General features: G+C 48.6%; 1 protein-coding gene across 1 annotated transcript; it reads right to left on the bottom strand.

The window, feature by feature from the left end:
* Window positions 1-5,854: 5,854 nt before the first annotated feature.
* Window positions 5,855-22,519, bottom strand: MLYCD (malonyl-CoA decarboxylase). The gene is made up of 5 exons (XM_003272483.4): window positions 21,964-22,519; window positions 14,904-15,016; window positions 13,735-13,891; window positions 9,672-9,821; window positions 5,855-7,083 (listed from the first exon to the last, which is right to left on the bottom strand). Exons 1-5 carry the CDS (start codon window positions 22,489-22,491, stop codon window positions 6,550-6,552), a joined length of 1,482 nt encoding a protein of 493 aa, XP_003272531.1. The 5' UTR covers window positions 22,492-22,519; the 3' UTR covers window positions 5,855-6,549.
* Between the last annotated feature and the right edge of the window lie 1,514 nt (window positions 22,520-24,033).

Genomic DNA, 24,033 nt, shown 5'->3' with positions numbered 1-24,033 from the left:
TGCTTTTGTTCTGCTTTTGTCTCCTGCTCTGCACGGTCACTGTGTGAAAGACGACACATGTAAGAATGGGTGGTCAGATCATCCCTCAGGAAAAACAAGGAGCTGGAAGCCACCTGCCTTTCTAGAGGTTCTACAGTAGACAGATGAAGAGAGGTCTGTAACACCCATGAAGTGAGGGGAAGTTTGGTTCAGTGCAGTATCATAGAGGGACCACAGGCTCTTTCTCCTTATGATGGGGACTGAAGCATGGAGAAGGGATGTTAATACACCCATCCACCCATCCTAACATCTTCTGCCATCAATTCATGTATCCACCCATCCATCCATCTTCCATCATCCATCCATCTTCCTTCCATATACCCACCACCATTCATCCATCCATCCATCCATCCATCCATCCATCCATCCTCCTTCCTTCCTTCCATCCACCCTCCACCATCCATCCATCCATCCATCCATCCATCCTTTCCTTCCATCTACCCTCTACCCTCCATCCATCCATTCATCTTCCTTCCATTAACACCATCCATCCATCCATCCACCCACCCGTCTTCCATGCACCCAGCCATCTATTCCTCCATCCATCTTCCCTCCTTCTATCCACCCTCTACCATCCATCCATCAATCCATCTTCCATCCACTCATCTTCCTTCCATCCATTCATCCACCCATCTTCCTTCCATTAAAACTCTACCCTCCACATCCATCCATCCACCATCCACCCATCTTCCTTCCATCCATCCATCCATCTTCCTTCCTTCCATCCACCCAGCCATCTATTCATATATCCATCTTCCTTCTATCCACCCTCCGCCATCCATCCATCCACCCATCTTCCTTCCTTCCACTCATCCATCCATCTTCCTTCCATTAACCCTCCACCATCTGTCCGTCCATCCATCCATCCATCCATCCATCCATCCATCCATCCATCCATCTTCCTTCCTTCCATCCATCCTGCTAAATGTGAAGCATTGTAAGAAGTACAAAGATAAAGTTTGATAAAAACAGAAAACCACTGATGACTGTGGAAACTGGGTGATACTTCTGTAGGTTCGTTATACAATTTCTCCCTGCTTTTACATATGTTTGAAATTTTCCATAAGAGGTTAAAGAGATGAGGTGTGAAAGGTGGAACTAGGAGTTGCAGTCTTGGACACACCTGCCACAGAGGCAGCGGATGTGCAGCTCTTCCTGGGCTCCCTGAAGGCAGTGATCCTAGAGGCTGGGAGGCCCTGGCAGAACACAGCCACCCGGAGAGGCCTTGCAGATTCGAGAGCAAGAGGGAGGAAGGGGAAAGGGAAGAGGGAGAGAATGAGAATGAACCTCAGGCCTGAGAATGGGCATGGGCTGGGGGTCTTCCTGTGTGTGTCCCAGCTCTGCCCGTTGGACAAGGCTCTCTGACACAGAACATTCTGGCTGCCTTTGGGTATGTCAGCTGTTCACAGGCAGCGGCCTCAGCCTGGTGAGATAAGCTGCTAGTCAAAGCTGCTAGCTGCCCAAAAAGGTTTTGAGGAACCGTTGCATAGCCCCACGTGAGCTGAAGGAGATCTGTGTTTATCCCAAACAGAATGGGCTCTATGAATGGCGGTGGGAGGCCAGGGAGCTCCCTGGAATTGCAAAAGCAAAACAAAACAAAACTGTGCATGGGGTGGGTGTTCTGTGCACTAGGTTCTCCTGTGCACTGCGGGTGTTCTGTGCACTGCGTGTCTTCTGCTGTGTACTGTGTACTCTCCTGTGGACTCTGTTCTGTGCACTCTGGGTTCTCCTGTGCACTGTGTGTGTTCTCCAGTGCACTCCGTGTGTTCTCCTGTGCATGGAGTATGTTCTGTTGTGTACTGTGTTCTCCTGTGCACCACTGCATGTATATTCTGTGCAGTGTGTGTGTTCTGTGCACTGTGTTCTCCCGTGAACTGCATGTTCTCCTGTGCACTGCAGGTGTTCTCCCGTGCACTGTGTTTCTTGTGCACTGTTCTCCTGTGCACTGTGTGTGTTCTCCTGTGCACTGTGTCCTGTGCACTGTGTTCTCCTGTGCACGTGTGTTCTCCTGTGCACTGTGTTTCTCCTGTTGTGTGTGTTCTCCTGTGCACTGTGTGTTCTCTGTGCACTTGTGTGTTCTCCTGTGCACTGTGTGTTCTCCTGTGCACTGTGTGTGTTCTCCTGTGCATGTGTGTGTTCTCCTGTGCACTGTTGTTTTGTTGTGTGTTCTCCTGTGCACTGTGTGTTCTCCTGTGCACTGGTGTTCTCCTGTGCACTGTGTGTTTCTCCTGTGCTCCTGTGCACTGTGTTCTCCTGTGCACTGTGTGTGTGTCTCCTGTGCACTGTGTGTGTTCTCCTGTGCACTGTGTGTTCTCCTGTGCACTGTGTGTTCTCCTGTGCACTGTGTGTTCTCCTGTGCACTGTGTGTTCTCCTGTGCACTGTGTGTGTTCTCCTGTGTGTGTTTCTCTGTGCACTGTGTGTTTCTGTCCTGTGTTTTCCTGTGTGTGTGTTCTCCTGTGCACTGGTTTTGTGCCTGTGTTCTCCTGTGCACTGTGTGTTCTCCTGTGCACTGTGTGTGTGTTCTCCTGTGCACTGTGTGTGTTCTCTGTGCACTGTGTGTTCTCCTGTGCACTGTGTGTTCTCCTGTGCACTGTGTGGTGTTCTCCTGTGCACTGTGTGTTTCTCCTGTGCACTGTGTGTGTGTTCTCCTGTGCACTGTGTGTTCTCCTGTGCACTGTGTGTTCTCCTGTGCACTTGTGGTGCCTGTTTGTCTTTGTTTCTCTGTGCACTGTGTTTTTTGTGTGTGTTTCTCCTTCCTGTGTGTGCACTGTTGTGTTCTCCTGTGCACTGTGTTTTTTTGTTTCTCCTGTTGCACTGTTGTGTGTGTTCTCCTGTGCACTGTGTTGTGTGTTCTTTCCTGTGCACTGTTTTTTTTTGTGTGTTTGTTCTCCTGTGCACTGTGTGTTTTTCTTCCTGTTTTTTTGCACTGTCGTGGTGTGTGTTCTCCTGTGCACTGGCTGTGTGGCTGCATGGTCACTGTGATGTGTGTTCTCCTGTGCCACTGTGTGTTCTGCCTTTTTTTTTTTTTTTTTTTTTTTTTTTTTGCTTTTCTCCTGTGCACTGTGTGTTGTTCTCTTTGTTTTTTTTTTTTTTTGTCATTTTTTGTGTTTCTGTGTGTGTGTTCTCTTTTTTTTTGTGCACTGTGTTGTTCTCTGTGCACTGTGTGTTTCTCCTGTGCACTGTGTGTGTTCTCCTGTGCACTGTGTGTGTTTCTCCTGTGCACTGTGTGTGTTCTTTTTTTTTTTCTGTGCACTGTGTGTTTTTTTTTCTTCCTGTGCCTGTGTGTGTGTTCTCCTGTGCACTGTGTTTCTCCTGTGCCTGTGTGTTCTCCTGTGCACGTGGTTTGTGCACTGTGTTTCTCCTGTGCACTGTGCCTGTCTGTTCTCCTTGCACTGTGTTTCTCCTGTGCCTGTGGTGTTTCTCCTGTTTGCACTGTGTGTGTTCTCCTGTGCACTGTGTGTTCTCCTGTGCACTGTGTGTGTTCTCCTGTGCACTGTGTGTGTTCTCCTGTGCACTGTGTTTCTCCTGTGCACTGTGTGTGTTCTCCTGTGCACTGTGTGTTCTCCTGTGCACTGTGTGTGTTCTCCTGTGCACTGTGTGTTCTCCTTGTGCACTGTGTGTTTCTTCCTGTGTGTCTCTGTGCATGTGTTTCCTGTGCACTGTGTGTGTTCTCCTGTGCACTGTGTGTGTTTCCTGTGCACTGTTCCTTGCCTGTTGTTTCTCCTGTGCACTGTGTGTGTTCTCCTGTGCACTGTGTGTTCTCCTGTGCACTGTGGTGTGTTCTCCTGTGCACTGCACTGTGTGTTCTCCTGTGCACTGTGTGTGTGTGTCTGTGTGTGTGTTCTCCTGTGCACTGTGTTTGCTGTGACTGTGTTGCTCCTGTGCACTGTGTGTTTCTTCACTGTGTCACTGTGTGTGTTCTCTGTGACTGTGGTGTGTTCTCCTGTGCATGTGTGTTTTGTGTGTTTCTCTGTGCACTGTTGTGTGTTCTCCTGTGCACTGTGTTGTGTTCTCCTGTGCACTGTGTGTGTTCTCCTGGGTGGGCCGTGGGTGGGTTTCTGGCACTGTGTGGTTCTCTGTGCACTGTGTTCTCCCTGTGCACTGTGGTGTGTTCTCCTGTGCACTGTGTGTGTTCTCCTGTGCACTGTGTTTTTTGTTTTGTTTTCTTGTTGTTTTTTTTCACTGTTGTGTTTTTTGCATGTTTTTCTCCTGTTTGTGTTTTTTTTTTTTTCTTTGCACTGTGTTTTTTGTTGTTCTCCTGTGCACTGTGTGTGTTCTCCTTGTGTTTTTTGTTTTTTTTTTTTGACTGTTGTTTCTCCTGTGCACTGTTGTGTTCTCCTGTGCACTGTGTGTGTTTCTGTGCACTTGTGTTTCTCTGTGACTGTGTTTTCTCTGTCACTGTGTGTTTTCTTTTGCTTTGTTTTCTTTGTGTGTTTTTCCTGTGCACTGTGTGTTTCTCCTGTGGTGTTCTCCTGTGCACTGTGTGTTCTCCTGTGTGTGTTCTCCTGTGCACTGTGTGTTTCCTGTGCACTGTGGTGTGTTTCCTGTGCACTGTGTGTTCTCCTGTGCACTGTGGTGTGTTCTCTGTGCCTGTGTTCTCCTGTGCACTGTGTGTGTTCTCCTGTGCACTGTGTTCTCCTGTGCACTGTGTGTGTTCTCCTGTGCACCGTGTATGTGTTCTCCTGTAGCAAGGCTCACCTGGCTTTCATCAGAATTTCAGTGATCTGTAACTCACAAAAGGTTAAGAAACTCTGGCTTAGTGATAAATAAAACCAGGGGGTCACGTTTGGCCTGAAGAGTAACGTGATGTGATGAGCGGCACTGCTGGAGGGAGGGCTCCTTGGCCGCAATAGTGAAATGGATTTGAACACTATTCTGAGACCCCCCTCAGGAGTGCTCGTTCTTAGTGACTTGGGGATGACTGTCATCTACAAACTCCTCTGGTGAGCCAAAGCCTCCGCGGATGTCACCTGAGCCTGTCCTCCCAGCGGCCTGTGCGGTGGGAATTCCTATCATCCCCTGTCCACACAGGAGAGAACCAGACAGCACAGGTGAAGGACACAGCCAGGAAGGGCGCCACCAGATCCGAAAGGCTGCCGGAGTGATCTAAAATGGGTGATCCGTCCATGGCATTCTGGAGGCAGCAGGATAAAGCACAGAAGACTGCTGGTCTTTAAGGTCTAGGCCAAAAGCTAAGGAAAGATGCTGAGGCCCAGCAGGTTTCTGCAGGCCTGAGGGTCTGGGGACGCTTACAGTAAAGAACTCTGCCTGCAGGAAGGGCTGGCAGGTTGCCAGGATTGCAGTGATTGCCCTGCAAGGCACTCTTTCAGAATCAGCCCAGAGAACAAGAGGCATGAGACAGCTTCCACCATCACACTGTCTGTCATGAGGCAACATGCCGTACGCAGAAGACAGAGAAGGGGCCTGGCACGGGTCACAGGAGATGAAAGGCAAGGAAGGCGAGGGACCTGTCTGCCAAAGCGAGGACAGTGAGGACAGGGCAACTACAGACACGCACAGACACACGAAGACGTGTGAGCACACGCACATGCAGACGTGCACATGCACAGACGTGCACTGATAACACAGAGACGCTTGTGCACATGCACAGAGACGTGCACTGATACACACATACACACACACAAACACACCTGCCTTCCTCCCACAAGCACAGCGACTGCCCCTTCCTTCATCTTTGTTCTCATCCCACACGCCCCAGGCTCCTTCATCCCAAACTCCCCGCAGCCTGGCTGGCTGATTCCAGCCTTCCCAGGTCTCTAATCTTAAAGACAACCACCATTACGTAATCAGACGTTCAATGCTTTACAGAACAAACGTGTTCTTTACTGTGAATTTCATTATGAACCTAAATCCCTGATCATTTAAAGCCTATTATCAAACTTATGGCTCAAGCAGCAACATTTTTGTGTTCAACGATTTAACTTACTACACACACCTTGCGCAAAATCACAAACCTTTTCATACATTTATGAGCTTCAGCATTTAACTGGGAAGTGTGTAGCATAGCCCTTTATCCCTCTGCATTGCATGGTGAGAAATGGCTAAAGCAACCATCGCCGCATTCTGTTTTACGAGCGCAAAGGAACACCTATTCTTATCTGGGCCACTCGCCCTGGACCTTAGGAGGATGCCGGATCCCCCTGGGACAACAATGGCAGAGGCTGCACAGCTTCCTGAAGATGTAGGTACCACGGCACCAGCCCCAGGCAGGGAGCCAGGCCAAGGGCAACGACAGAATCTTCTGGAGACAGCACAGCAACCCACCCACCTGTGTGCACCCGCATCCACAACCGTCTTGCACTGGGTGCATGTCTCGCCCAGGGCAAGGGAAGTTGAGGCCTGGCCTCACAGCAGGGCCCGGCTGAGGGACAAGAACACAGTCAACTTTGGCTTTGCTTGGAAAGCTCCTTCAGACACATAACTCCCGGGCCCTCCTGAAAATGATCATTTTCTTAGCAGGGGCCCTGTGCTTCAGGAGAGGTTTACTGTCAGAGCTTGCTGTTCTTCTGAAACTGGGCCACTAGGCTGAGGACCTGCTCAGAGGCTTTGATGTTCTTGGAGCCGAGGTAGGAGGTGCTGTTGGGGCCCGTCTCCTCCAGGAAGTAGCGGTAGTTGGCCATCAGGCCGCAGGAGCCGGTGATGCCTTTGAGGCTCACATCCGCCATCCAGTTGATGCGCCACAGCACCGCCCCGTTCTGCAGGTGGAAGTTGGCCACAGGGTTCAGCGCGTAGCCGCGGTGCTTCTCTCCATACAGGTACCAGGCGCACAGCCTCATCAGAGGAGTCTGCAGCGCCCGCACCAGCTTCTCCGACTGCACCCACTCGCTGCTGCTGAGGAGGAGCCTGAGGGTCTCGTTAGTGGGGCCACCTGTGATCTCTGAGATTTCCTTACATTCCGAATCTGTAAAGAGTTCATGCCTCCCGTGCTCCTTCGTTTGCGAGTTCAGAAGCCCCAGAAGCCATTTGGTGAATCCAGGTATAGGTGACAGACTGGAAAACACCCCAAGGTGAGGAAACTCTCTCTGTAACGCATGGTTGGGGTGGAAAGGAAGGCGGAGAAAACACAAATTCAGCAGGTACGTTACCAATAGAGGAGCACCTCTTAACCTACGGCTCATACGCTGCTGTGTGGTGGTCAGAGTGACATCTGATACATGTTATTTACCTTCTTTCAAGGAACTTTTTTTTTTTCCTCTTAGAGTCAGGGGCTTGCTCTATTGCCCTGGCTGCAGTGCAGTGGCGTCATCATGGCTCACTGCAGCCTCGATCTCCTGGGTCCAAGCCAACCTCCTGCCTCGGCCTGCTGAGTAGGTGGGACCACAGGCACGCGCCACCACGCCCAGCAGGAAATATTTATCAGGAACCTGATATGTGCCAGACCCTAGAGGCATCCTGGCTCCCCAAGGAAGGGCGTCTCCATCCCCATCATCTCTTCTCATGTCGGCAAAACCGAGACTAGAGTGTTGGGGGACTTGCCTAAAACCGGACAGCTGGCCAGTGGGGAGTGGGGCTCGGTGCACCGCAGCTACTCACTGAAGGCCTTGTCTTTCCCGTACACCATGCTCTTCCCATGGCCACCTGTGAGGCCCCAGAAGCTGCTCTGCTGCTCGGCACACGAGTGGCCAGGGACTGATGAGTGAGCGACTAGCTGCCCAGCCACACCACAGTGGGTACAGAACGGGGTAGAGGGGGAGGAGGGGGACGCTGCGGGTATCTCTGCATATCACATGACATGGTTCAACTGTGACTGTCCCAACTAGATAGAGATCTCATGATCATTTCAAACAATCTACTACTTTCTGATTATAAATGTCACACAAGCTCACTATAGATATTTAAAAAAAAAAATTAATGACAGAAGAAAATAAAACCATCATACTCCATTACATTGAGAAAACTACTCTCGACAGTCTGCTCAAGTAAACTCCTGGTGTTTCTTGATGCGATTTTTGCACGGGTAAGACACTTACTTTACATTTTGCATTATGAATTTATATCGTGAGCATTTTCTCATTATCATTTAAAATTCAAAAACAGAGAATTTTAACCACAGAGTAATATGAAAAGAGAAGACCATTATGATTTTCCTCACCATGTTCCTCTCGTTGGGCATTCGTGGGAGCTCCTGGGTTTTTTGCCCCCCGTCTTTTTTTTTTTTTTTTTTTTGAGACAGTCTTGCTCCCAGGCTGGACTGCAATGGTGCAGTCTTGGCTCACTGCAATCTCCGCCTCCTAGGTTCAAGTGATTCTCCTGCCTCAGCCTCCCCAGTAGCTGGGACTACAGGCATGCGCCACCATGCCTAATTTTTGTATTTTTAGTAGAGACGGGGTTCCACCATGGTGGCCAGGCTAGTCTCGAACTCCTGACCCCAGGTGATCTGCCTGCCTCGGATGGGATTACAGGCGTGAGCCACTGTGCCCAGCTGTGTTTTGCTTTTGTAAACCTTGACGAGCGCTTCCATGCAGAGGGGCCGTTCGTTCCCTTCTAGACTCCCTTTGAGGACTTCTAGGCCGGCCGCCCAGGGGCAGTTAAGCAGCACCCTCAGGACAGCTGCTGGGCTAAGGCCCTACTCCCCCGAATCCCGGGATCTGCTCCTCCTCTTCCTGCCTTCCTTACCCTCATACATTTCCCCACCCCGCCCTGCTCATTGCCACCCTCAGCGAAGACAGAGGAATGAGGAAACTGTGGGAATGAGCTACTGCTTATTGTTACCCGGGGGAAACGTGGCGGTGTGGTAACGAAGCCCACGCTCAGCTGAATCCTGAGGGCTTCAATTTGAAATTGATTATGAACTTACGAGGAGCATGTAAACGTCCCCACTCCACACTGTCATCCTCAAAGGAAGGGCTCTGCTGCAGCCATGTGCAGCCCCCAACGCAGTGAACACCCTGCTCAGACCCAGTCATTAGCAAACATCTAGCTACCGCACCTAATCATTAGATTCTACTCGTTGGAATTTATCCAAGTCCCTGATGAGGTTAGTGGTTTTTGAAAGCCTAGGCCTGGAGTGAACATCAACATTTCTGATGAAGGATGGTTAATATGTTTTTTACAGGGCAGCAAAGACAGGAGAGTTGGATCAAAACTAAGCTGATGCATTTACCTTTGAGCTGTCTGGTCTCACCTCAGCACTTCCTCACAGGCCACGAGAAGGCCCAAGCTAACAGCATGTCAGGTGTCACAGGCCCTGAGAGTGTGGGCAGGGGCAGGAGGAGGACAGGCATGGCAGGATGACCACCAGCTGTGCCATCTGGCTGGGACATTTCAGAGTGACACTTACACCAGGATGACACATGAAATCAAGAGCGTCCTGAGCAGGTAAGAATGAGGTCGCCCTAGAGAGAGCTGATGACCTCAGAACACAACTGTGTCTTGCAGGCAACTGGGTGGCTGGGATGAAAGCCTCTCTCAGCATCATTCTCATCTCTCTGGGACACTCATGGCTCCTAGGAGTTGCCAAGGGGCTTCTGGCACCTTTTCTACTCGCTGCCCCTCCCTTTAGCTCCTGTCTTCATCTGTGTCCCTCATGGCACCTGACACCCCACGAGGTTCGCTGACCTGACCACACGGAAGCCAAGTGTGACCAGGGCGCTCCCTGAGTGTCACTTACCTGCAACTCCTTGACGACTCGCTTTATGAGGAATGTTCCCAACTCCACCCCTTGGAGTCCCTGCTGGGTCAAACTGATGGAATAAAAGATCGCAGCAGCAATTTTGTTCTTCTCTTCTGTTTCTGATGGAGGATGTTCCTTCACGATTGCCTGGAAAACACCAACGATGGTTCTAAGGATGGCCTGGCTGCTCTGCAGCCCACGCAGCAAGCCTGTTGCTGGGACCAGAAGACAATTCTCAGAGCACTGAAGGAGCTGGAAGAGACCTCGGCTCCCCAACTGGGGTTCAGGCTACGGAGCCTAAAAGCTGCTCTGTTCTGAAAACACTCTGGAGGAGGCGACTCCACAGTGTGCCTGGGGGTCCTCAGCGCTGCATCATTTCTGCCATTTTGAAATTTTCATGCAAACTTTGTTGAAGAGCAATGTATGCCCCTTTCTGTCTCTTTTAGGCCTCTGTGCAAACAAAAACTTGCTCCATAAACTCTCCGGCCAACACTCAGCGATAACACACGGATCCTTGAGACCAAACAGCTCCAGTTCCTTCAGCTTCTCCTAAAGGACTGATGCTTCCCACCACTGAACTGTTTTTCCTCCTTTTCTCTGAACCCCAGGTTTTTCAAATTTCTCAAGAGGCCACAAGCAGTCCTATATAATTTTCTTTTAGGAAATATACCTTTGTTTGACTTTCATGTACCTTTTGGGTTGTGTGCCATTTTTGTTTTTCCTAAATGGTAACACATTTCCAGACATCCCTGCGAGGCATTCTAAGAAACGAGCTAGACTGGGAAGTTGCTTAGCTGAAGTATGAGTTTATTGCCTCTCATTCTGATGGCAGCGTTTTCTAATCCCTTATACTCTGAAGCATAATCCTTAATACTCCAAAGCTCACTGGATAACAGTGGAATAGCAGGGGCTACCTTTTCATTTGCTTTGAAGCAGGTACACCAGCTAACTTTTGAGGAACCCATTTAAACTATTTTAACTACTACCAGCTACCTTCAATTCTGGAAGTAGGAGTGTTTAGCTCAGACCGCATAGATGAGGTCTCGTAGTCAGTCCATGAACTTTCTGAAATTGTGTATGGAGGTCGGGTGTGGTGGCTCACGCCTGTAATCCCAGCACTTTGGGAGGCCGAGGCCAGGGGATCACGAGGTCAGGAGATGGAGATCATCCTGGCTAACATGGTGAAACCCCAACTCTACTAAAAACACAAAAAAATGAGCCGGGCATGGTGGTGGGCACCTGTAGTCCCAGCTACTACAGAGGCTGAGGCAGGAGAATGGTGTGAACCTGGGAGGCGGAGGTAGGAGGGAGCCGAGATCACGCCACTGCACTCCAGCCTGGACACACGGCGAGACTCCATCTCAAAAAAAAAAAAAAAAGAAAGAAAGAAATTGTGTATGGAATGTGTGAGTCTATGCATATCTGCCCTGAGGAAAACATCCTCAGCATTTTCCCTCCAGATTCTTAACAGGGTCTGTGACTCCAACAAAGTGAAGAAATGCTGCAGTGAGGAAAGGGGGAGAGCTCATGACACGAAGGACATATCCTCCGAGGCCTGAGGGGGGCCCACTGTCCTGCACCGTGCTCTATGGAAGAGCTCTGTCGTTCACAGAACAGAGCTCACTTCACATCACTCCCAGGCTTACCTCCGTTCTTTTTATTTTTCTTTTTTTTTTTTTTTTGAGACGGAGTCTTGCTCTGTCACCCAGGCTGGAGTGCAGTGGCACCATCTTGGCTCACTGCAAGCTCCGCCTAGTGGCAAGCCATTCTCATTTGTGCCTCAGACTCCCAAGTAGCTGGGGCTACAGGCGCACACCACCACACCCAGCTAATTTTTGTATTTTTAGTAGAGATGGGGTTTCACCATGTCGGCCAGGCTGGTCTCAAACTCCTGACCTCAGGTGACCCACCTGCCTTGGCCTCCCAGCGTGTTGGGATTCCAGGCATGAGCCGTGAGCCACTGCGCCGCGCTCTCCTTTGTTTTTTAAGAAGTCTGCAAATTATCTTGTGATTCCTTATGCAAAAATCCCAGCAATCTTTTTTTAAAGGTTTCAAAATAAAAACAAAACTTTCTTCGGTTATACAAGTGAGGTATGTATAATGTCAAAGAGGCAAAAAATTTATAAAACAAAGTGAATAAAACAAAAAGAGGCAAAAAAAAAAAACATGCATAAAAAAAAATAACCAATTACTCCAAAATCTAATCTCCATGCCTGTTGCTACTGCCCTTTTGATGAACACCTTTCCAGGCCTGTCTCAGAGGCTCTCGGTATGCACACAAATGTACACAGGACTGAGTACCCACACACATTCTCATGTGCCCTTACCGTAAGGATGCGAGCTGGGTCTGAATTCCAGTTCCACCCCTACTTGCTCGACGATCATGGGTAAGTTGCAGATGTTCCCCTAAGCCTCAGTTTTCTCATAATAATACCTAAATCAGCCGGGCGCGGTGGCTCAAGCCTTTAGTCCCAGCACTTTGGGAAGCCGCGGCGGGCAGATCACCTGAGGTCAGGAGTTCAAGACCAGCCTGGCCAACATGGCGAAATCCCATCTCTGCTAAAAATACAAAAAAATTAGCTGGGCATGGTGGCACATGCCTGTAATCCCAGCTACTAGGGAGGCTGAGACAGGAGAATTGCTTGTACTCGGGAGGCGGAGGTTGCGTGAGCCGAGACAGCACCAATGCACTCTAGCCTGGGCAAAAAGAGCTAAACTCCATTTAAAAAAAAACAAAAAACAACACCTAAATCACAGGGTGCTCAGAGCAATAACACACAAAATGTGCTTCATGTGACAGGCACAGAGCACATACTCAACAGATATTATTAATATTATTCATAAGACCACTCCAAACACATGGTACTGTGTAAACCTGAACTTCTACTCAACAATATGTCAAGGTTGGCTTTCCATGTCAAAATATAAACCTACATCAATATTTAAATACATGCACAGATATCCGATGTACACGAGGCCGCGCCATGTGTCTACACCGCCCTCCTGGAGCCCATTCTCTCCTGATGGGCCCTAGGTTATCATCTGCAGCCTTTTGAACTGTCAGCAATGCTGCAGGAATAGCCATCTGACTCGCAGGGCTGAGCATCTCCCCAGGAGAAGTTCCTAAGAGTGGAATTTTTAGGCCAGAAGGAATGCACATTCTGAATTTTCATCCATGTTGCCAAATTGCCCTCAGAGAAGTCGGAATGGCCCCTAGTCCCACCAAGAGGGCGTCGGGGTGTGACTCCTTCACACACAAACATTGTAAGGGATTGTGTTTCTCCTTGGTGATCAGGAATGCCTGCTCATTTGCCCTACTCAGCTTCTCTAACTTCTCACCAGGACACCTGCTTAGGGCACTCACCTTGTGACGGGCCATCATCCACTCAGCTTCCTAACAGCCCCTCATGTCCTCTTGGTCTGAGCAAACCTGCACTGCCCCAGGGGTCTCACGCTCCCTGCCACCTGTCTTTAGTACTCCTATTTCCAGACCGTGCAATGTGCTCCCTGGTTCTTCTGCCCCCATGGGCCTGCAAGAGTGTTTCAGACATTCTTGCCAAACTCATCCAGGAGTAGACCAGCTTGCCACAGGACGGGGCTATCAACCACAAGTCCCATAACCTCCACTCGCCAAGGAGTGTCCTGGGCCCACATCACGTATAAGGTATGGAGTGTCTCTTTCAACTTTCTAATCAAGTATCTTTCAAAACTCCCCAACTGTAAAGGTGAACCATGTATGAACCAGGTATCTGTCTCTTCTTCCTTCACAATTATTTTCTGTCTCACAAACATGTTCTGTGATAGACTTTAACTGTATCTCAACCTAAGATCAACACAGCCAGATGAATGCTCTCCTTGCTCCATAACTGTCTGCCTGCTACACTTCTACACTCTACACCTACAAATCTGGAGATTTTATTTAACTAATTAAAAGCCCAAAACCATTTATTTGGAAAAAAAAAAAAAAAAGATGATAAAATCAAGTAAAAACAAAACAAAACAAAAACACAAGGCGCTCTGTGGGGTGCCTATCGTGTCCCGAACTGATCATCGCAGGTACCTGGATGTTGCTGGAGATGTCACCAGTCAGTGCCACGTGCATAACGACCAGGGGCTCCCCAGGGGTCGAACAGTGAGAAAAGAAGTAACACCTTCTGTAGGGCCCAACGCGGCGCTTCATGTCCATCCAGTTTTTTACAGGATGCACAGCCTCAGCCCTGGGGCGAAATTTATAAAGAGATAAGACAAATGCATAATTCAAAGTTAAGTAACGGCTGCTGACTCCTATTCATTCATACTATTCGTCTAAGTCAAACAAGTTCTTTAAACAGAGCTTTAATGGACTCTTCTGGAAAATTCAAAGAAAGTCATTTTCATGAGAAACAGCACCCACTGAAAGGAACTACAGTGAATGACCCTTTTACACAAAAAATTGTGCTCCAATTTTAATGCCAGTTTTAAGAGGAGTTTGTGAGGCTCCGGCAAAGGATTCATGCAGATTTTCACATGAAACCTAATCAAACACTTGGTGCTGAACACCGTGTCTTTTCTTTCCTTGGGATCTCTGTGAAGCCCTGTCAGTGCTGCAATCAGCAACCTCACCCCACCGCTATTTTGTTTTCAGCATGTGAAATGGCAGCAGGCACTGTCAGCCCTTTGAACTGAATTGGTTACATTTCAAATAGGACACTTTCCAAACCTTGGATTCCATGGGACAACATGTAATGTGAAGATGCCTATGTGCAAAGGTTGTGAGGGCACCATGACATGCTAGCCTGTGTTATACTAGGTCCTGCATGTAACACGTGATATAGCTTGTTTGCAGATTTTAACCCAGGGAGAAATCTTAACCACCAGGTGGGCTAAATGCTGTTTTGATTACAAATGCAAATGCTTGGTCCAGTGAGTTTCTAGAACTCTGATCATGAGGTCTTGGGACGACAGAAAATGGGTGTGTTTGCTTTAAATAAGAGGACGCAAATAAGACCTCATGCACAAGTCACTGACGGACGCATCAGTTTCTCTTGGTGCCCTTTCCTCTTCCTCCATAATCTTAGTATCATGTGTGGTGACAGCCGCAGCATTTGCAAATACTGTGTTTGGATTTTACTAGACTTGAAATAAACTGTACATGTGAATGGAGACAGATTAGCTTTTAGCCAATATAAAACATATATAAATATATATGAAAAATATATGTACAAAGAAAATGAAAACCTTAATACTTACTCACTGACTTTCTGAAGCACTTCACACGGTGAATGCCAGGTAACCCGTTCTAGGTTCAGGAACCCGGAGGAAAACCATTCTGAGAGCATTCCCTTCAGCACCCCATTCATTTCCTGAAAAGGAGAAGATAAAGCCCAGGCCATCAGTGCGCAACAGATGAAGCCCATGTCTGTGGTGTGGTCAGCACGGAACGAAAACGCTCAAGCACGATACAGAAGACAACTGTGCAAGACGATTCTCCAAACAGCTTTTCCCAAGATTCCTCTGTCAGACTCTCATCTCAAACCAAGTCAGGCTTTCATTCAACGCTCTATTTAGACTTAACTACTTCAGTCTGTTAAGACCTCTGAACGGAAACAATTCAATTTGAACTAAGTTGCCCAAATCAAATAATATGTTCCAATTCGTTCACCATAGTGAGCATACTAATCATATAAAATCAACATAACAATGAAAGATGCACTGTAAGGGAAACACTAAGACAGCAACGGTGTCAACAGCACTGTCCTCATCCTCTCGGGAACCTTCTTTGATACGTCGAAACATTACACCTACATTTCCTAAGAAAAACAAGTACTTGGCTCAGGAACCCTATTTCATCAACTCAGAGATGTACATTTTCATATTTTAACATCTCTCAAGTCAGGATGCATCTTTCGAATGATGGCGAGTCACAGTCTAATTGGCAGCATTTTTTTTTGGAGAGATAGGGTCTCACTCTGTCACCCAGGCTGGAGGGCAATGGCATGAATACGGCTCACTGCAGCCTGGACCTCCTGGGCTCAAGTGGTCCTCCTGTCTCAGCCCCCCAAGTCGCTGGGACTGCAGGTGAGCGCCACCAAGCCTGGATAATTTTTTTTTGTATTTTTTGTAGAAATGGGGTTTTGCCATGTTGCCCAGGCTGGTCTCGAGCTCCTGAGCTCAGGCAATCTGCCTGCCTTGGCCTCTCAAAGTGCTGGGATTACAGGCGTCAGCCACCGTGCCCTGCCGTAACTTGCAGCATTTTTAACCTACCTTAGAGGGACATAAAATAATAGTGTATCTGGCAACCACTGCACTTCAGAGTTGATGAAATTATCCTAATTTTGCTTCACGTATTTATATTGTATCTACTTCCAAAAATGATGTGAATTCATTTGACCACCCAAGATATATCTGCACTGAAGCTATTCCAGCAAGAGCAGAACACAAGGCCCTAAGCAGGAGCAGCATCGTCTTGGTGCTACCTGCACAGCCATGGCTTGTTGTTCCCCAATGGCTGTATCCCTTTTCTTTCAAATTAACAGAAGCCTCACTTTTCAGCTAGGGACACAGCTGTCCAGAACAAAGATTGCACTGCGGCTGGTGGCAGCCATGTGACAGAGTTCTGGTCAATGAGAGGTAAGCAGAGGTCTCCTGCAGCCACTTTGGGGAACTTGAAAAGACAGCAGGAGCAGGCCCTTGGCCCATCTTTTTCTTTGTCCTTTCCACTGCAGACTGGAAGGCGGTGTGATGGCTGGCACTGGAGCAGCCATCCTGGGCCACGACGTGGCTTTGGAGATGAAGGTTTTTCTGGGCAGAGGAACAAGATTCAAGTCTGGATCCACCAAGAGCACAAGGAGCAGAATCAGCTCCGGGCCGCCCACCTCTAGACTTTCACATGACAGACAAACTTTTTTTTTTTTTTTTTTTTTTTTTGAGACGGAGTCTCGCTCTGTCGCCCAGGCTGGAGTGCAGTGGCGCCATCTCGGCTCACTGCAAGCTCTGCCTCCCAGGTTCACGCCATTCTTCTGCCTCAGCCCCTCCGAGTAGCTGGGACTACAGGCACCCGCCACCACGCCCGGCTAATTTTTTTGTATTTTTAGTAGAGACGGGGTTTCATCATGGTCTCGATCTCCTGACCTCGTGATCCGTGGACTCAATTTAGTGTAAAGAGGAACTTTTGAAAAGCTGGAGCTGTCCACAGACGTCATCCTGGGAGACGGTGACCCTCAGCACTGGAAGTCACCAAGCACAGGTGGACAGAACTCAGCGGAGCTGTCTGAAAACGGATTTAAACATTGGATAGACAGCTGGACCAGATGATCTTTGCAATTTCTTTTAACTCTACATTCCATCACTGAATCTCCTTTACTTGGTTGTAAACTCCATAAAGGCAGGGTCCACTTCTGATTCATTTTTATGGTTCACAAAGCATTCACTAATAGATCGATATCAAATGAAAAAGATGGAAAAATGGAATGAATGGTGATTAGGAAGTAGTAAGAGGGGAGGATGACAGAGATCGTTTGCTAGGTGATACAGAATGGCCCTTTATAAAACTGTACTTTCTGCATTTGACTACAGCAATTCTTAATCTTCCTGGGATCCTCTCACACTCTTGAGTATGTGCTAAAAACGACAGGTCCTGCCCCCAGAACATTGCAAATACATGAATAAAATTGCGCATACGTTTTCCTGGGGTTCATGGACTCCTCTGATACTTACCTATGGACCATCCCAGGGGCCAGGAGGACTTCTGTACCCCAGTTTAGGAACGGATGAGCTGAGCTCTGCGTAAGAGGTACTGGTATCTCTCTTACATTCATGATAGGAAAAAAGCTGAAAATACCTAGTTTTGCTATCAATTCAATATTAATTATGAAAGAAATGGTTTGGCTGATGAAAGCTCCTCCCCTACAAATCTCTTCATTCTATTTTGGGCTCCTGACAGCTACAAAATGTGACACTGGTACACGAGAACTGGGAATCTAGGCTAAAGGTTAGAAGTCTCCGTTGCTCAGTTCTAACACTGGCAGCAGCTGTTGAGGCTGGGATGAGCCACAGCACGCGGCAAGGTTGCCGGGATACAAACAACACCAGGGAAAGAGGCCTCTGCGACTGTACGTGCATTAATTCAGCCACCATTTATCACCAATACAAGACTGAGAAACACAACTGCGGGGGATATCCTGGTGATGCTAAGGGCAGCGACAGTTCTCAGTGTATTCTGCTGGAGTGCTTCTTATTTTTTTTTTCAGAGGCAGGTCTTGCTCTGTTGCCCAGGCTGGACTTGAACTTCTGGGGTCAGCTGAACCTCCCAAGTAGCAGGGACTACAGGTACGTGCCACTGCACCCAGCTCTGTGTATTCTGTATTGTTAATTCCATTGACTTGTATGACACTGTTTAGACCAGCCCACTTTTCCTTTTAAAAGAGAAATTGGTTCCCTCTCTTTTGAATCTCTATCAAGATCTGCTTATTTTGGTATGTGAAGAAAAGTTACCTTCCCTTGCCCAGAAGTCCTGCGCTGGGGAAGAGAGTGTAAAGTCATGGATGAGGGTAGCACTGCAGAGGCTGAGAAATTTGGGGACAATTCCCACTCACATAAGCTGCCACTCCGCAGGTGTACACTTTATATTATGGGTATACTTTCCTATCTAAAAATAAGTATTATTTAGCATAGGTAAGCACAGAATTTACTAGAACCAACAAGGAGTACTCAATTAACTAAAAGGCAGAGGGTACACAGGTGTCTAGCATGGCCGGGTGGCTGTGGCAGTGGGAACCAGGTCCCTTCTCTAGTTTCTATGCCTCTTTTAAGGTTCGAGCACCTCTCATTCCACTCTAACTCTGAGGCCCAAACCGCCCATGAGGAACCCTTTCCACGAATTAAAGGCCAACCTTCCTCGAGTGCCCACAAATCAACGAACCTCGCTCATACCTTCCCCTCTACTGGGGATTCGACTCGGTTTCACTGGGATTTCACCTCTAAGAAACTGAAGTCATCAACCAACTGGGCCTCTGGAGAAAAACAAAAAGCCTATGAACCACCATCCCCCAGACACATCACATCCTCACACCCACCCCTACTATGCAACCACGGGGACACACATACCTCCCTACAAACTCCGCGACGTTCAGGAGGCCACAAATCCAGGCAGTAACAAGCCTCCAAACTCACTCAGACCAGAGGAAAAGAACATTTTAAAAAGTAAGAACACAGCCGGGCACAGGGTTTCACACCTATAATTCCAGCACTTTGGAAGGCCAAGCAGGGTGGATCATCTGAGGTCAGGAGTTCCAGACCAGCCTGGCCAAGACAGCAAAACCCTGTCTCTACTAAAAAATACAAAAATTAGCCAGGCGTGTTGGCAAGCACCTGTAATCCCAGCTACTCAGGAGGCTGAGGTAAGAGAACGGCTTGAACCCAGGAGGCGAATTGTGCTGCTGCACTCCAGCCTGGGCAACAGAGCAAGACTCTGTCTCAAAAAAACAAAAAAAAAGATCAGATAAAAAAATAGATCAGATCAGAACACATTAAGTGATTCTGGTGACAGGTTACAATATCAGATCCCAGTTGATAGTTTATATGTACAGAACAATGTAATTCTATTCTAAGACTGATTTAAATGACAGGGATTTAAAAAAAATTACATCTGGGCTCACACCTATCTATAATCCCAGCACTTGGGATTGGAGGATTGCTTCCTTGAGGCCAGGAGTTCAAGACCAGCCTGGGAAACATAACAAGAAAAAACATAAACAAAAAAATATAAACATAAAAACCCATAAACATAAAAACAAAACAAAAACCCACATATACATATACACACACACACACACATATATACACATACATATATATGTGTATATATGACAAAATTTAACTATGTAGAACAAGGGAAGGGGAAGGGAATTAACAGGTTCAGCTATGAACAGTTATGTGCACTGAATATAAGGCTGGGGTTTCTAGGTAAAGAAGTGGAAGGGACACAATAAAGCAATCACAAAAAGGCTCCTGCAGCCATTTTGTCCAAACCATATGCAGAGGCAAAGATCAGGCTGCCGTTATTCATTCTGTTTGATAAATATCTCTGGTCCACAGGACTTTTGGCCTAGTATTACAGTATGCAGTGTTGTTTTCCCTTATGTATATAGACAGCCTTGGTCAAAAAGCAAGGAAACTTGTGAATGTCTGAGGACTAAGCAGCCTCTGTATTTCCCAGGGGTCAGCTCCTTTCTCTCAACAGTCAAGTCTGGATGCGAGTGTGTTCAGTTGCCACGCAACGTGTTCCTTCCCCATGATGTGATAACCAAGAGTTTTCTTGAGTGGGGAAGAACAAAAGGATGTATTCCACAACATCTCACAGAACCAGAGAATTCAGAATTGGACCGGATTTGAGAAATCAACGAGGGACAAAGCTGTCCAAATGTCTGATACGAGGACCCTCTCAGCTGGGCAGAAAACTTTCAAGCCCTCTATGGCTTCCTCTCAGGCTCAAAGATCTATGACAGTGTGTGGGGCAGTCTCACCTCCACATAAACGCTGAATGATTAGTGTGTCAAGTGTGTCTCATGCCAGGGCACCCAGGAATCTACTGCAATGATTCATTCATCATTCTGCTATGCAAGAAATTTAAAGACAAGTTTCCCAGTTTTCGAGGAGCTGATCATTTACTTGGCGGGATGATATATTGCAAGTACTATGTCCAAGTGTGGATCAGAAAAGCTCAACTATTCAGACTAGGCTTGAGCCCAGAACATGATAATTCTACACAGTAAGAATTCAAGACTGATTTTGTGTCATGCAATTAGCAACTGTGGGCTTTGTGTCTGAGAATCTTATGGCCAAAGATGCCTGGCCCTCAGTAACACTTAGCACTGTAAATTAACCAGCTATCATGGGGAATCAAATCATGGGCACTGTTGTCACTCTTGACATTAACCCCATACTTAATTAGGCCCAATTTTATGCATCTAAGTAGCAAAAAGTTTCTAATAAACATCTGATTAACAGTAAGACAGTGATATAAAGCGTAGTGCAAATAACCCTGGATTTGGCTGGGTGATCAGCAAGAGCTTTTTGCTCTGAATTTAAGGACAAGTCACACAACCTCAGCAAGTTCTCCTTTACCGTAAAAGGGATACGTGTTATCACCCACGTAAGACTGAAGAAATAAAAACGAAAACTGTTAAACCAGTATTAGAGTTCTGAAATGGGCCAAGTCATAATCATTCAAGTGTTCGATTTTTTTTTTTAACACCAATTGCACATAACAAACTTCTGAATGTCCAAAACTTCCTGAAACATTTACATCATTTTTCGTTCATTAAAAGGGCAGGTTAAGCCTGGGCCACATGGTGAAACGCCCTCTCTACAAAAAAAAAACAAAAATTAGCCGGCCATGGTGGCCTGCGCCTGTAGTCCCAGCTACTCAGGAGGCTGAGGTGGGAAGACTGCTTGAGCCTGGGGAAGTCGAGGCTGCAGTGAGCCGTGATAATACCACGTTATCACGTACTCCAGTCTGGGCAACAAAAATAAAAATAAAAAAAGGGCAGGTTAGTTTTTTGCCGTATGTAATACTAACAGTATAAAAGAAGAGTATATGTTGCTCTAGGACTTCTTTCGGGTCATAATCATTTAAACCTCAAAGTATGTATCTGCATCTAACATGAATGAACTGTGCTAATGCCTGATTATCTCAAGTCAACTCAGAATCATCACATTAAGTACTGAACTCAGGGAGTTAAATGCCCTCCCAAAAGTCATGGAGCACAGGGAAGGCCAGAAGCCATGAAGACTCCTGGGTGGTGGTGGTGACCTTGAGTCCTATTTACCTTTGTGCATTTCACAGGACTTCTCAGGAGAACGTCTCACATAGCGGTTGCCCAGTGAATTTCTGAAACACCACCCAGAGTCTCAGAAGGCTGCCTGACGCTCAGTCTGATACTCTAGTTCAGGTATACCATATAGATGAAACACTTCTCAGCTACAGTAATTTAAAAAGAGACTGTAGAGCGCACACTAATCAGGTAGGAGAGGTGACAGTTACCTTAAAGGCCACCAAGTGCTGAGCAGTAAACACTATACAAGTGAGGACTTCAAGGACAGACTGGAGGGAGGCGGGGGTGTGCCCTGACGAGGCCAGGACTCAGACAGCGTGGGAAGGGGACACAGTTGGCGGGCGGTAACTGCGGGCGAAGTGAGCGTGGTATCAGGCAGGGAAGGCGGGGTGTGTGGGACTTGGAGGGGGCAAGTGAGGACTACTCGAGGAAGGCGGCCAGTCCGCGCTGCCGGGGGGTCGAGGGCGGCCCCTTACCCGGACGTCCGGCCCCTCCACCAGCTTGAGGGCCTGCGCCTCCAGCAGGTCGGCCCGCAGCTGCACTAGGAAGCGCACGCCGCCGTCCAGCTTGCTGATGTGGTGGAAGAGGCCGCGATAGCGCGGCACCAGCGCGTAGCGCAGCCGGTCCTCGGCCTGCAGCAGCACCGCCGCCTCCCGCTGCTGCTGGCGCAGATGGAGCACACTGGCGCTCTGCTCCGCCACCTGGCCGTGGTCCACGCCGAAGCCCCGCGCTAGGCGGCCCAGCAGCTCGGCCCGCTCGGCCGTCTCGGCCAGCCCACCGTAGAAGCTCACGAAGTCCGCGCACTGACCCTCGGCGGGCGCCGGTGTCTTCTCGCGCAGCTCGTAGGCCGGCGTCGGCGGCACCGCGCGGCGCAGCAGCTCGTCCATGGCCCGCTCCAGGGCGCCGGCCAACTGCCCGCTCGCCAGCCGCGGCCCGGGCGGCCGCGGGGGAAACCGCAGCGGGAGGAGACGCCTGGCCGTCAAGCCTGGCCCCAGGCCTCGCATGGTGCCGGACAACAGCTGCCGAGGGGGAGCTCCGCCGCCGCTGCCGCGCTTCCGGCTTCCGGCGCGCGCCGGCTCCATTGGCCGAGGCCGCGGGCCCGGCTGAGGAGGCGGCCAATCGGGGGGCGGGGCGGTGGGGGCGAGGCGGCTGGGGCGGAGCGGCTCTGGCGGCGGCCGGAGGCCAAGTGTGGCCAAAGGTTACCGTCCCACGGCTGGGCTGCTTCGGGGCCTGCTCCCGCTCGGCTGGCGGCTTGTACTCCGGTCGTAACACCTGGCCGCCTAAAGGCACCGGCCCAGCCCCTCCTCTCTTTCCCGACTGCACTGCACTGCACAAGTGCCGCCTCCTCTCTAGATCTGAGCGCCTCCAGCCTCCCAGTGCATCAGTCACCTGGGAACTCCTGCACCGGAGGGTTGCTGGGCTCCGAAATCAGAATCCTAGAGATTCAGATTCAGTGTGTCTGGGAGGAGCCAAGGAGTCTGCTTGCTTAAGAGGTGTTTGTGGCAATCTTCTGGCATGGTAGCTAGCCTTTGACCCCTGCCTAGGCACTCACCATTCGCGTCAGAGCCACAGAGGTTGGAGGGGTGTGTGAGTGTGTGTGGAGAGAGAGAATATGTCTATATGTATGCATGTATGTACACACACGCACGCATATACACATGCATATGTATGTAAGAGAGACACAGAGACAGACTGATGGAAAGCCATACCCTTGAGCAAATGCCAGAATGAGACAGTTTTCTTTGAAATAGTTTTCAGATAATTGCAGATATCAAGAGAGATTTATTTTGTCCTCTAGAAAGATAGGCCTGAACTCTAGTTCCCCCTCCTTCCCCAATCCATTACAATTTGTAGAAGAGAATGTCACATACCAGCCACGTCTCCACATGCAAAATTGCAGGAGGCATTAGGAACACAGTGGGATTTTGTTCCCCTCGGAAATAGGGCATCTTTGGTTGAAGGGTGAGGGAGTCATGTACTTGGGTGACTATGTCTAGGTGCTAGGATTTCTGTAGGTAGAACCCTTTGGTGCAGGTCTTGCAGTATAAAAGACACCTGGAGGTAGTTCTGTATGAGGACAGCCTTTGCTGGGTGTGTCTCATCTTACGGGGCACGAAGAAGCTACGTTTGGCTCATTCTGCCAAGACACAGACACACAAAACATTCTGAAGGCCTAGTGGTGGCTTTTGAGCACACATCTCCGTTCCTGTTTTCTAAGAAGTGGTGAAACCATATTGCCAGCTGGCTAAGGGAGTTGGTCTGGTCCAAACTCTGGTGTTTGTCTGTTTTCCTTGTCGAGAGAGCTCTTGTCTGTCCTAGGATACTCCTGCCTTGCTTTAGGAATCTTGTCTTGAAAGCTTGACTTTGCTTAAGCATTTCCTAAGCGTAGTACTCCCACAACCCTCTTCTTTCTCAACTTTCCCAGTGCCTTCCTTTTTACATAATTTCTGGCTTCTGGTTTTTTTTCTCTGTGTTTATTCTTGTTTTTCTCCAGGTGTCAACAGTCATCCTCTGCTTTTTCCCCCTCATGTCCTTATTTCAAAAGA

Source organism: Nomascus leucogenys, chromosome 2 (genome assembly GCF_006542625.1).
Source record: "Nomascus leucogenys isolate Asia chromosome 2, Asia_NLE_v1, whole genome shotgun sequence".
In the NCBI taxonomy this organism is placed as follows: Eukaryota; Metazoa; Chordata; class Mammalia; order Primates; family Hylobatidae; genus Nomascus; species Nomascus leucogenys.
This window is presented reverse-complemented; position numbering and strand designations above follow the sequence as displayed.

Bases quoted from the DNA above. Each gene is read 5' to 3' on its own strand.
- MLYCD (XM_003272483.4), bottom strand. From the start codon at position 22,491: ATGCGAGGCCTGGGGCCAGGCTTGACGGCCAGGCGTCTCCTCCCGCTG. The intron at 13,892-14,903 runs GTAAGTATTAAG...ATTTCGCCCCAG, and splicing joins GTGCTTCAGAAAGTCAGTGA to GGCTGAGGCTGTGCATCCTG. The intron at 7,084-9,671 runs GTAAGTGACACT...CATGCGTTACAG, and splicing joins GAGTCGTCAAGGAGTTGCAG to AGAGAGTTTCCTCACCTTGG.